This window comes from Lolium perenne, chromosome 4 (assembly GCF_019359855.2).
Source record: "Lolium perenne isolate Kyuss_39 chromosome 4, Kyuss_2.0, whole genome shotgun sequence".
In the NCBI taxonomy this organism is placed as follows: Eukaryota; Viridiplantae; Streptophyta; class Magnoliopsida; order Poales; family Poaceae; genus Lolium; species Lolium perenne.
Window position 1 is genome coordinate 343,517,811 of NC_067247.2, and position 12,128 is coordinate 343,529,938.

General features: G+C 40.3%; 1 protein-coding gene, 1 long non-coding RNA gene and 11 other non-coding genes across 13 annotated transcripts; 12 read left to right on the plus strand and 1 right to left on the minus strand.

Annotated features, from left to right (window-relative positions):
• Positions 1-4,042: 4,042 nt before the first annotated feature.
• Positions 4,043-6,697, minus strand: LOC127297122 (uncharacterized). Its single transcript, XM_051327397.2, has 2 exons — positions 6,336-6,697; positions 4,043-5,039 (listed from the first exon to the last, which is right to left on the minus strand). Exons 1-2 carry the CDS (start codon positions 6,596-6,598, stop codon positions 4,166-4,168), a joined length of 1,137 nt encoding a protein of 378 aa, XP_051183357.1. The 5' UTR covers positions 6,599-6,697; the 3' UTR covers positions 4,043-4,165.
• A 164-nt stretch (positions 6,698-6,861) lies between these two features.
• LOC127297123 (uncharacterized) lies at positions 6,862-8,737 on the plus strand. The gene is made up of 2 exons (XR_007848886.2): positions 6,862-8,107; positions 8,206-8,737. It is a non-coding gene; the product is annotated as an uncharacterized lncRNA (long non-coding RNA).
• Positions 7,432-7,520, plus strand: LOC127297751 (small nucleolar RNA R16). Its single transcript, XR_007849440.1, has one exon. It is a non-coding gene; the product is annotated as a small nucleolar RNA R16 (small nucleolar RNA).
• LOC127297749 (small nucleolar RNA R16) lies at positions 7,588-7,672 on the plus strand. Its single transcript, XR_007849438.1, has one exon. It is a non-coding gene; the product is annotated as a small nucleolar RNA R16 (small nucleolar RNA).
• On the plus strand, positions 7,755-7,840 carry LOC127297799 (small nucleolar RNA U36a). The gene has a single exon (XR_007849487.1). It is a non-coding gene; the product is annotated as a small nucleolar RNA U36a (small nucleolar RNA).
• LOC127297705 (small nucleolar RNA Z223) lies at positions 7,896-7,990 on the plus strand. The gene has a single exon (XR_007849397.1). It is a non-coding gene; the product is annotated as a small nucleolar RNA Z223 (small nucleolar RNA).
• On the plus strand, positions 8,247-8,352 carry LOC127297788 (small nucleolar RNA snoR97). Its single transcript, XR_007849476.1, has one exon. It is a non-coding gene; the product is annotated as a small nucleolar RNA snoR97 (small nucleolar RNA).
• On the plus strand, positions 8,472-8,566 carry LOC127297707 (small nucleolar RNA Z223). Its single transcript, XR_007849399.1, has one exon. It is a non-coding gene; the product is annotated as a small nucleolar RNA Z223 (small nucleolar RNA).
• A 396-nt stretch (positions 8,738-9,133) lies between the features above and the next one.
• LOC127297750 (small nucleolar RNA R16) lies at positions 9,134-9,218 on the plus strand. Its single transcript, XR_007849439.1, has one exon. It is a non-coding gene; the product is annotated as a small nucleolar RNA R16 (small nucleolar RNA).
• Positions 9,219-9,277: 59 nt separating this feature from the next.
• LOC127297800 (small nucleolar RNA U36a) lies at positions 9,278-9,365 on the plus strand. Its single transcript, XR_007849488.1, has one exon. It is a non-coding gene; the product is annotated as a small nucleolar RNA U36a (small nucleolar RNA).
• A 65-nt stretch (positions 9,366-9,430) lies between these two features.
• On the plus strand, positions 9,431-9,524 carry LOC127297706 (small nucleolar RNA Z223). Its single transcript, XR_007849398.1, has one exon. It is a non-coding gene; the product is annotated as a small nucleolar RNA Z223 (small nucleolar RNA).
• Positions 9,525-9,799: 275 nt separating this feature from the next.
• On the plus strand, positions 9,800-9,903 carry LOC127297789 (small nucleolar RNA snoR97). Its single transcript, XR_007849477.1, has one exon. It is a non-coding gene; the product is annotated as a small nucleolar RNA snoR97 (small nucleolar RNA).
• A 152-nt stretch (positions 9,904-10,055) lies between these two features.
• LOC127297708 (small nucleolar RNA Z223) lies at positions 10,056-10,151 on the plus strand. Its single transcript, XR_007849400.1, has one exon. It is a non-coding gene; the product is annotated as a small nucleolar RNA Z223 (small nucleolar RNA).
• The last annotated feature ends 1,977 nt before the right edge of the window (positions 10,152-12,128 follow it).

The following is a 12,128-nucleotide window of genomic DNA, read 5'->3' on the forward strand; positions in this document are numbered from 1 at the left end:
CAATGATGATGATCTTAGAGAAGACTTCCATCACATCCAAGTAAAGCTCTCGGAAATTATCTTACAAGATGTATCCAACGCATCGGGGCTCTTACACCAACTCAGAGGGTTGACTAAGAAGGATATCGAAGAACGCCTACATAGGCAGGGTGATGGAAGGACGTGGACGACGAAGGACTTGTACAAGCCGTTCCCGGAGCCGCTCAAGAAGACGTCTCGTTGACCGAGGCCGGTGTGCCTAGCATTACTTTGAATCGATGGACAATTTGTACCGTGTTGTAAACTAAACTTGCTTAATTTGCTCGAAACGGTGGTCGTCGTTGTTGGACTTCAATTACTATTGTAGTCATTATCGTTGAACCATATTACTTATGTGATACCGATGCTATATGTCTTTTAGGTTTATTATTATTTCCTTGCTTTAATTCTTGTGAATATGTATGCATGTGAACCCTCTAACTCTTTCCATTGCGTTATATACTAATATGCCCTGTGTCCATAGAGATGACGTACTACGTCGTGTTCGAGGGGCGGGTTCCAGGAGTGTACGAGGAGTGGGAGGAGTGCAAGAAACAGGTGCACAAGTTCAGCGGCAACTGCTACAAAGGGTACCCGACTAGACACGAGGCGGTTGCCAAGTGGAGGGCGCACCAAGCGAACAAGAGCAAGATGAAGACCTTCCTTGTGCTCTCGCTCTTGCTCACCATCATCGCGGCGGTACTCTATTTCATCCTAGTGTAGGCGGCGGCCGGTGTCACTTCGTTTGTATCTAGAGATGATGAGAACTTAATTAATTTGCATGGATTATGAGTTGTATGGAGCTATATGTATAACTCGATCGGGCTCTAAGTAATGTGATGATGATGTGATGATTATATATGTCCATATTATATCTGTCTATATTATATCAGTATATAACCGGTATACGGTGTATAAAACCAGTATAATACACCAGGGAGCACAAAATCGAGTATACCTGTAGATTGTTCTGTGGCGCACCAAAACATAGTTCTGTGGCGCAGCTACATCTCATGCGCCACAGAACTACTTATTTCTGTGGCGCACAGGACCTAGTGCGCCACAGAAACCTTAATTCTGTGGCGCACTGCCAGATGCGCCACAGAAACCTTATTTTTGTGGCGACATTTCTGTGGCGCACCTCTCGTGCGCCACAGAAGCCAATTTACGTGCGTCACTGATGAGGCTTTTCCTACTAGTGAATTCAACCCAATAAAGCATCAAAGGAGAATACCACAATACTACGCTCTTATGATAGAAACAACACATGATTCTTTCAATGACACATTACACACTCTCAGACATTTGAAACAAGTAATGCTAAAATAATAAATACTAAGCATATGACAATAATAACATCCAACATGACATGCCAATGTCTATGCCACAGTCTAGACAAGCTTCTTTTTGCATCACTACAGTCATGAAATATTTTACTCGTATCCAACACCAATCAACTTATTTGAAATAACTCTCAGAGATGAAATACAATATGAACCAGAGAGATAATCATACACAAATAAAGAATACTAACATGCTCTAAACAAAATTCAAGTGAAAGAACAAGAGCTAAACGCAGTACCAGAAAACTAGAACACTCGTAGAACAATAACATCGAAAACTAGAGCGTTATATGCAATAAAAAATGAGCGGGTATTTCACCAAAACAAATGTGCCGGGATCCAACATATGCTACAACAAACAAAACTAAACTAAACAAAAAACAAAAATAAAGACGCTCCAAGAACAACACATACCGTATGAAGCAATAAAAATATAGCGTATAGAGAGATGACCCGTGGCTTTGTTGATGAAGAGGGGATGACGCTTGTACCTCTTGAATACTTCTTGGGGTGCAGGGGCATCCCCAACCTTGAGCTTTTGTCAATTCTTCATCTCATCACATTATTCTTCTCTCCCTAAACTTGAAAACTTTCTTCATACAAAAACTTCGCACAATTCTTCATTAGTAGCATTAGTACAATCAAAATAAACAAATCCACTTGTGTTCAGTACTAACATATGTCAAACATATATTAAAGCATAATCTACTGTAGCAACCTTTCAAAAAGCTCTTTGATCAAAAGAACTCAAAAAGGAAGAGATTTAAGAGGCAAATGCAAATAGTGGAGAAATCTATCAAAACAGAACAACAGGTAAATATCGAATTTTCCGAAAATGCTCTGTTGCTTATCTTGAAAAGTGGTCAACTAACGAAAGTTAGATAATAACCTTGGGCATATGCATAAAAATGACAGCCCAAATTCCTCTATGGCTACTTTTACGAATTTTTATGGTAATAACACATAATCTGTTTTCAGGACAGCAACTTCCCCAAACATTACTTTCTTCCTATTAGAGGTTATTCTTAGCACAAAAACAAAATAAAAATGATAAGAAGAGGTCATTACATGGGTAATAACTTCCAAGACTCAACAAAAGAAAAAATACTGTAAATAAAACATGGGTTGTCTCCCGTAAGCGCTTTTCTTTAATGCCTTTCAGCTAGGCGCAGTAAAAATGCGAGCATCAAGTATTATCAAGTGAAGAAGCATCAAGCTCATAATTTATTCTAATGGTAGAGTCATAAGATGACTTCTTTCTCTTTCTAGGGAAGTGTTCCATACCTTTCTTGAGTGGGAATTGATATTTAATAATTCCATCTATTATATCAATAGCAGCACCAACTGTTCTAAGGAACGGTCTTCCCAAAATAATTGGACAAGAAACATTGCATTCAATATTCAAAACAACAAAATCAACGGGGACCAGGTTATTGTTAACCATAATAAGAACATTATCAACTTTCTCCAAAGGTTTCTTTGCAGCAATATCAACAAGATGAACAACCAAATAATATTTTTCCAACGGTGGCAATTCAAGCATATCATAGATTTTTCTAGGCATAACAGAAATACTTGCACCAAGATCACATAAAGCATTGCAATAAAAACCATCTATTTTCATCTTAATGATGGGCTCTCAGCCATCTTCTAACTTTTTAGGAATAGAGGCTTCGCGTTTTAATTTCTTCTCTCTCATTTGCATAAGATCATTTGTAATGTGCTTTGTAAAAGCCATATTTATAGCACTAGCATTAGGACTTCTAGCAAGCTTTTGTAAGAACTTAATTACTTCAGAGATATTGCAATCATCAAAATCAAACTCTTTTTTATCAATGGTAAAAGGAATCTTGTCTCCTACACTCCGAATTTTTTTATCACACTTATCAGGAGTAGTTTCTGTGGTTCTAGGCAATTTTGTAGAAGGAGCGAGGACTTTTTCTACACCATTTACTTTATTATTAATAGTAGGAGAGTGGCTAGCATTTGAAACTTCATTACTACTGGTGGTGGTGATGGTATAAACTTTAGTCAAATTATTATTTCTAGCAATTTCATCTTCTCTTTCCCACCTAGCATGCAATTTCGCTATCATCCTAACATTTTCATCAACTAACTTGAATGGCATTCAAAGTTTTACTTTTTTTAACATCTTGAGGCAACACTTTTAATTTAAGAAAATCAACATCATGAGCAAGGCTATCAACTTTAGAAGCAAGAATATCAATTTTGCCAAGCTTTTCCTCAACAGTTTTAACTGAAATCAGTTTGTTTACTAATAAATTCCTTTAGACCGGAGGGAGGTGGGGAAGCGGTGGCGCTCATTAACGCCGGCACGGAGAGCTAGGCGCGATGAGACGCATCACCGCGCCTCTGTGGAAACTGCACCGTCGCTGCGCGCCAATAACTTCCGTCGCGGGGTAGGCGACGGTTAGGTTAAACTTGAATGTGCCGCTGACACGTCGGTCCCGCCATTCCTCGCCTCGCTTTTCGTTGTGTCCGGCGTACCCAGAGCGTCCCCTGTGGACCAGGAACTGGCTCGGGGCACCGGACACCGTATTTGTACGAGCTTGGGGCGACGGAGATGGTCTAATTAGTATTGTTGGATTCATATTGAATAAATGATGCCAATTTTGTGTCAGCAATTTTTATGTATTCGGAGTAATTTTTGGTCAAAGATAAAACACGGAAAACAAGGGTGCCTTTTTCATTGGAGGAATGGAGAGAGTAACTAATAATACCATACAAGAATGTAACCATTTGTGATGGCAAATGTGTACAGCGGGTGCAAACTGCAAGACAATTTAATCCATGAAGAATGGGATTACAAAGTTATCCATCTTCACTTTTCTCTCAAGCTCCTCCTTTTCAGCGATCTGCTTTAGGGTAGTCCACCCTTTTCTTACTCGCTTCCTTGAACTGCCAGCAGGCTGTGTAGAGTTACCTAGTGCAGATTTAGTATTCGAAGCTGACTTACTATGACTTCTAGGGGCCTTGCCAGTAATTGAAACACAACTCTGCCCTTTGTTGTTCAGTGTACTTCTTGTCTTCAATTGTTCTGCCCAACCTTTAGGTGCAGTCACTTCTCCCAGTTTGTTCTTCTGAGGAGTAACAAAATTTGACCCAACTACAAATTCTTCTTGAGAAGTAATATCAGACACGGGCTCGATTTCATTCATAAATTTATCATGCGCGGTGCTTTCTACAATTTTCTGCGGGATGTCTTCCTGAACCATTGCAGATGCCAACTGACCACGATCCATCATTGGAAAAACAACCCCTTTCTCTATTTGAGAATCTTCAGGAAGATTAGACTTTGGCCCGTTACCATGTTTATCCTTTTCAAGAGTAAATGTTTTCAACCTGTCAGATTCCAGTCGTGATACTGCGGTTAAAGAATACTCGATCCCCTTTTCCGTAGCTACTCTTGCCATGTTCATACTTTCTCCTTTCAACATTATGCTGGCTATGTCCATGCTAGCAGGCTTTCTTGATGATAATAGGCTCTTCACGATACCCTTTCCACTACCCCGTATTAGGTTTTGGTCTCCACAGAAATGGCATGCATAGACAATGCTGTTTTGGCAATAATTTGACGTCTTCCGCCTCTTTGCTTTCTTTTTGTTGTTCTTTATACGGATTGTGCAGTTGAAGCCTGGCTGTAAAACTGATTCACACCTGCAATATTTGAAGATTCTTTCTTCAGAGTTCCATATAAGGCTGATTGATATGGACAAAGCTACAAATATGAAAAGACAATGCAGCATAACTAACAAACTAGAAAGACCACATACACAATCTAAAAATGCAAAATAATACTGTATCCACTTAAACCTGGCCACTGGTAGAATATGGCATCATACTGCAGACTGGAGATGTTTTGTTTTTAAGCATTGTTGTTGGTGTCGTGAGCTAATAGTATCGCTTTAAGGAATAATGACCGTTTTGCCAACTTGCTAAATGAAAGGAGTCGGAATGTGCTGCTGTGAGCCAAACACATAATTCCCAATATTCACTAGACACCACAGTTTTCATCAGGATTACTAAAAGCTGACTTCTAACATAACAGGTAAGGCACATAAAAATAAATATGATACATACATAGCAGTACAACAGATCTGAGATCAAAGATTAAGCAAGAAAGCCAGTAATTTATTCTAAGCAGGAATACTGATACAACATTACCAGAACGGCTTCTTATTTCTTGTATGGTAGTCATGATTTTTGAGTTGCAACTCAAAAGTGAGTCGCCAATGCTGCGACTCAGTGTATAGTCGCCACAAGTCACTGTGATCTTTGGAAAACGACTCGGCGACTATACGGAGACTATACAACAACTGAAAAATCATGATGGTAGTAAACTCACATTTTGACAACACGATGATCCAGAAGAATCAGCTAATGGAACACCGCAATATGCAAAATGTTGGTCCTAGAGAATGCATGACCAATAAACTTGCCATCTTTTCTCTCACTTATGTGAAACTCACTCATATTTCGAGCACAAGACATTTCTCTGAAATTCTGTAAGTTCAATCATTTTCTTGGCATTACGACCACCCATCTGAAGGTTAACTGTAGATGAAAAAATGCTCTAAAATCATTGTTCTACAAACCATGGGAAACAAAATGATACCACTCACTAGTGTGCTGAAAATCGAACAGAAACCACTGAAACATAGTGGTACCACTTGATCCATGTAAGTCAACAAAAAAACTGTTGCCTGAAACTTTCCAATTCCACTCCAATCAAGGATTCAAGGATGAAAATATGCAGACAGGCTAGAAGAGGAATTTGTCATAAAACAAAATGTAATGGTACATAAGCCGAACACAGTAAAAGAGGTTTAAATGCGAAGAGAATACTAGGAAGATTGATACCTTCACTAGCATGTTGTATAGGAGTAAATCGTAACAATTAGACAGGAGAATGTATCAATTTGAGCTACAGATCGAGTCAGCTGTAACTCTCACCTCTGGCAAAGGAAGGAGGAAGCGCCTACGGGAATCCCGGCCGCCTCGGCGTCCGTGGCGAGGCGGTGGCCTATCAGTGCCCCGATGGGTCCAACCGCAGCCTCCCCGCTCGCCCACGCGGCCAGCCGCTGCAGGTGCTGGACCCTCAGCAGGGAGGCCGCGTCGGCATGTGTCTTCCCGGAAGTCTCCTCGCGGAGCGATACGGCCTGGTTGATGGACCTGGATGCCGACGAAGGGCCGGTGTTGCCCAGCTTCTTCCCCATGTAGCCGCCGCTTCTTGTTCAGTCGACGGTGGGTGCGCCCACGGCGGCGGCGGAGGCGTCTCACGAGTCACGGCGGCGAGGGCGAGGGCGATTTGGTAAGGTCAAACTGGGCCTGGATGGATCTCATATGGGCTGGGTCGACCTTAGCCCGCTATGTGATCAGTCGTGACCATACATTTTTTAATGGGCTAGAATCATTCTTTGGCCCACTTATAAATGTGTGTCCAAAGGCCCGTCAGATTTATTCCGATCGCTACCGAAACCCTAGCCACCCCCGCCTCTATATACCCCTCCTACCTCCACCAACACAACAACTCGGCCGCCTCCGCCTACTGCTGCTCGCGTCGGCGGCGTCGGTTCTCTCTCTCTCTCTGCCTCGCTCTGTGTAGATCGTCCGCCTGTTTTTAGTAGTTTCGTTTGAATTTTCTCCATGATTAAAATCTTTCTCGATGAAGATCAAAAGCAGACGGGCGGTCTGAACTGATGCCGTGTTGATATGTCTGCATCTCCGTGCTTACCCTTGTGGATAGCACCCGAGAGAAGCTTAGGATTTTTTGTTTTCTCAACGTTGTCCAACGTTAGATTCCCGATCTCGTTTCTTCATATGCGCTTAGCTCATTTTCTTCTTCTTAGATGGGGTACAGTTTTTGTACTGTACTCAAATCTGAGGGGGCAAAGCGGGTGCAGATAGCTAGATGGTTTACTTACCAACCCTTAGCAGCGTTTGCCATTGCTCTGGAGTCAAATGGTCTAACCGAAATTATTATCTCTTGCAAATTTATCCGATTTGTAGAAAAAATCTAGCGCGATATCAATTTTCTCAACCTCTTCCTGCTGGCAAGTGATGAATAGATATCCTACACTCTCAATGGGAACTTCCTATGTGTGGATCAATAATCTCCGCTTATTTTCTGATGCCTTGCACTAGACGCTCTTTTTGTCTGTTCAATTTCACCTTGCAAATTCATTAACCTTATCGTGTGGCACAGGGTGGCAAATGATGTGAAATATTTATATGCTAAACACTGAATCTTTGATATGTTTACACAACTCCGCTTATTATCTGATGCCACCAATCAGTTTCAAACCCACCTTATCAATTTCTTTCTATCTCTTTCTTTTTGGTTAAATCCTCTTTGGGTTTCAGTTGATTTTGTGGCGCTGATTTGAATCTTACCCGCGCTTCTGATTAATTCATGAAGTACAAGGGAAAATCATGGTTGAATTTCTTAATATGAGCCATACAAATATCAACACGTTTCTCTTACCATTCGGTTTCTTTGGTCCTGGTTTGATGACATGGCTGTGATGATAAACACATTAGCAAACACGCCAGTTCTGCTTCTGAAAATTCATGACTGAACAATCTGTTAATATATATCTGAGCCATGCACAACAGCGTCATGAACCATTTAATAGATCTGCATTGTGATCAGATCTTGTTATCATTCAGTGATGCAACCAGCCCAACATTTGGAGGTTCAGATGCATCCAGGATCCTGTTAACAGGTGAATCTACCTGGAGTCCCTGTATCCACTTGACCTTGATGGGCAATTCTGTGTTTCCTGGTGATCACTTTAAACGTTTGTTTTGATAACTTTTGTAGTTTACATGATGGTTGCCCGATTTTAACTATCCTCTCGCAAGCACATCAGATTTGTGGAAGAGGCTGAAAAACTCGGGAGAGCATGTGTTGTCATCAGCTTCGTCACTTGTTTCTACGAGATGGGAGTTAAATAACGACACGAAATCCATCTGATTATTGGGTGAGTAGATTAGCTGACTATTCAGGTCCTTGTAACCTTATTTTGACGTTATCTTAAGAAAGTGAAGCCCATAGAAACAAACTTGCTGTAGTTGACTTCGTAAATAAAATGGCGGTGATGATCAACACTTTCAGCAAACATGCCAGTTCTGCTTCTGAGAATTCCTGACTGAAGGAACTGTTTTATATGTCTGAGCCATACATTTGCACTCTTTATCATTGTAATATACCTCTTCTTGTGTGATCTGATCTGATTAACATGAAACTTCTATATCCAGTTTTAGTTGTTTTTTCATCTTTATGTACTTTGATTGATGTATGTAACAGTTTCTCTGAATTGTTAAAAGTTGTTGGTATTAGCTTCGGCATCAGACGAGGACTGAGTTAAATAACTGTCATGTGATTCGTCTATGCCTCCTTTCCTGTATGATCTGGCATGTAGAACAGCTCCTTTTTATTCAGATCTTTGCAGCCGAATCTGTTTGACGATATCTGTATAGGGGAACAATATCTTATATATTTTTAAACTAATCTCACAATGTAAATAAACTATTAGCAATGAAGATTTATCTTTGTGACACCACTTTTCATTTATAAGCAAATTGAGACATAAAAAAGAGTACTTCACCAGAACCAGGAGCAACAATTTGAGCGACCATCATAATACCAATGATCAGTAGGGTTGTTTTGGCAGCTGGACAAATTGCACTAGGCACTCACTTTCTGGCTTCTTATTTTCTCAATTTATCAATCTTATCGTGTAGCATGTGGTGGCAAATGACGTGAAATATTTATATGCTAAACACTGAATCTTTGAGATGTTCACAAAACACAGTTTATTATCTGATGCCACCTGCCAGCTTCAACCCAGCTATATCAATTTCTTTTTTTTTTTGTTTAAATTCTCTGATATTCCCAGAGAATTTGAAGCTTACCCGAGCTTCTGATTAATTCATGAAGTACAATGGAAAATCATGGTTGAATTTCTTAATTATGAGCCATACAAATATTGTTTTGTTCTGTTAGAGTTCTTTAAACATTCGGATTCTTTGTTTTGGTTTTGATGACATGGCTGTGATGATAAACACATTAGCAAACATGCCAGTTCTGCTTCTGAAAATTCATGATTGAATAACCTGTTATATATATCTCAGCCATGCACATCAGCGACATAACCCTTTAATTGATTTGCATTGTGATCAGATATTTCTGTTCTAAAACTTGTTTGTTATAATTCAGTGATGCAACCAGCCCAACATTTGGACGTGCAGACGGCTCCAGGATCCTGTTTACAGGTGAACCTACCTGGAGTCCCTGTATCCACATGACAATCATGGGCAAGTCTGAGGCCCTCTATGATAACATAGAACTTTTGATTCGATAATTTAGTAGTTGTACATGATCGTTGCCCGATTTTCACTGTCCTCTCGCAAGGCATCAGATTTGTGGAAGAAGCTGAAATACTCAGGAGAGCATGCGTTGTCATCAGCTTCGTCACTTGTTTCTATGAGATGTGAGTTAAATAACTACACGAAATCCGCAGAATCATCTGGAGAGTAGAACAGCTTGGACAATTCAGATCTTTGCAGCCAAATATTTGGCCGGCATCAGAAGAAACAAACTTGGTGCAGAGTGGTGAAGCTTCCAAAAGGCTAACAAACTTGCTGGAAGTAGCATAGAAAATGTAAATAAAATGGCGGTGATGATAAACAGTCTCAGGAAACGTGCCAGTTCTGCTTCTGAGAATTCATAACTGAAAAACTTTGTTTTATATATCTGAGCCATACACGCTTTATCATCATATATACCCTCTATTTGTATGTTCTATTGGAATTTCTATCTGTTTTTTTAGTTTAGTGCTCTTTATGCACCCCCTCTGTGAGACGTATCCAAAATTTGTCAATTTAATTAATATAATATAATATTTATATTATAAAAATTATACCATTAAAATGTACAAGATCTAAACTTTCTAATGATATATGTTTTGTATAATATATCTTTTGTTACCGTTGGTTAAGTTGCCGATCTAGTTGGTTAAGTTGATGATCTAGGGATGACCTGTAAACTGGAATAGAGGTAATACAAACTTTCTGGTTACAATAAACGTTTGATTCGTTGTATTATGCTTCAGACTTGTCAGACGAGGTCAGAGCATGTAGGACAGCTCGGAGCATTCACCACTCGTTAGATGTCTCGTGCTGTTTGGACAGATGACCTTTGGCTTGCGCCTCACTTGTGGGATTCTTTATCTAATAGCTCTTTAGTCGCGTGAGCGTTTGGGATGCTTTTTATTTTTGTTGCGTTTGGGCGCATCGCTGCCCACTGGCGTTCCCCAAACTTTAAAATATTTTTTTATTTTTTTGCATTTTTATTTTAGTAGAGAGAAGGAACATTACACAACTGTTGTCTTGTAAGAAAAGGATTTGAGGAATTTCAGGTTGGATTTGGGGGTTTCATCTAAACATGGCTTCAAGCGACTTGGGGATTTTTCGTGGGAGAACTAGTCCCTTCTAGTCTCTACTCTGTTTACATACATGCACACTTTTCAATATAGTCCCTATAATACTTTATATTTACATCTCTCAACACTCCCCCTCAAGATGGAGCAAAAGCATCGTAGAGCCCCATCTTGCCACAACAAAGAGAAAATAAACGCTCTGGCAAACCTTTTGTAAATACATCAGCCAATTGATTTGATGAACTCACATAAGGCATGCAAATCACTCCTCGATCTAGATTCTCCTTTATAAAATGGCGATCAATCTCAACATGTTTTGTATGGTCATGTTGAATAGGATTGTGAGCTATATCGATTGCAGCTTTGTTGTCACAATATAGCATCAACGGTCCTTTTCCGAGCAGTCCAAGTTCACCCAAAAGGATACGTAACCATAAGACTTCACACACACCATGTGCCATAGCTGAACTCGGCTTCTGCTGCGGAACGTGCCACCACATGTTGTTTCTTACTACGCCATGTGACCAGGTTGCCTCCAACAAATGTACAATAGCCTGACGTAGATCGCCTGTCAACTAGAGACCCAGCCCAATCCGCATCTGTATAACACTGAGGTTACCTTGAGATGTATACAGTAGGCCACGACCGGGACAACTCTTTAGGTAACGAATTATCCGTGTGACTGCATCCATATGATGTGATTGTGGGTCATGCATAAACTGACTTACCACACTCACCGCAAAAGCGATATCAGGTCGGGTGTGAGAGAGATAAATCAGTTTACCAACTAACCTTTGGTAACATTCTTTGTCAACCGAAGCTCCACTATTACTAAGCAAGCGATGATTCACTTCAATGGGAGTCGATGCTGGACGACATCCAGACAGATTTGCATCTGATATTAAATCCAGAACATACTTTCTTTGGGTGAGGTAAATCCCCTTTGAGCTACGAGAAACCTCAATCCCAAGAAAGTATCGCAATTGTCCTAAGTCCTTAACTTCAAACTCTTGTGCCAACTTTCTTTTTAAGCAAACAATTTCTTCACAGTCATCTCCTGTGATCACTATATCATCCACGTACACAATTAAAATATCCATCTTATTTCTATTGTGCTTGTAGAATAAAGTATGGTCAGCATTACTTTGCTTGTACCCCATTTGTAAAATCGCCCTCCTAAAGCGATCAAACCAAGCCCGCGGAGATTGTTTTAGGCCATGCAATGATCTACGCAAGCGAAGAACCTTACCTTCGGTCTGTCTTGTGCTAAAACCCGGTGGGATATGCATGTACACTTCTTCTT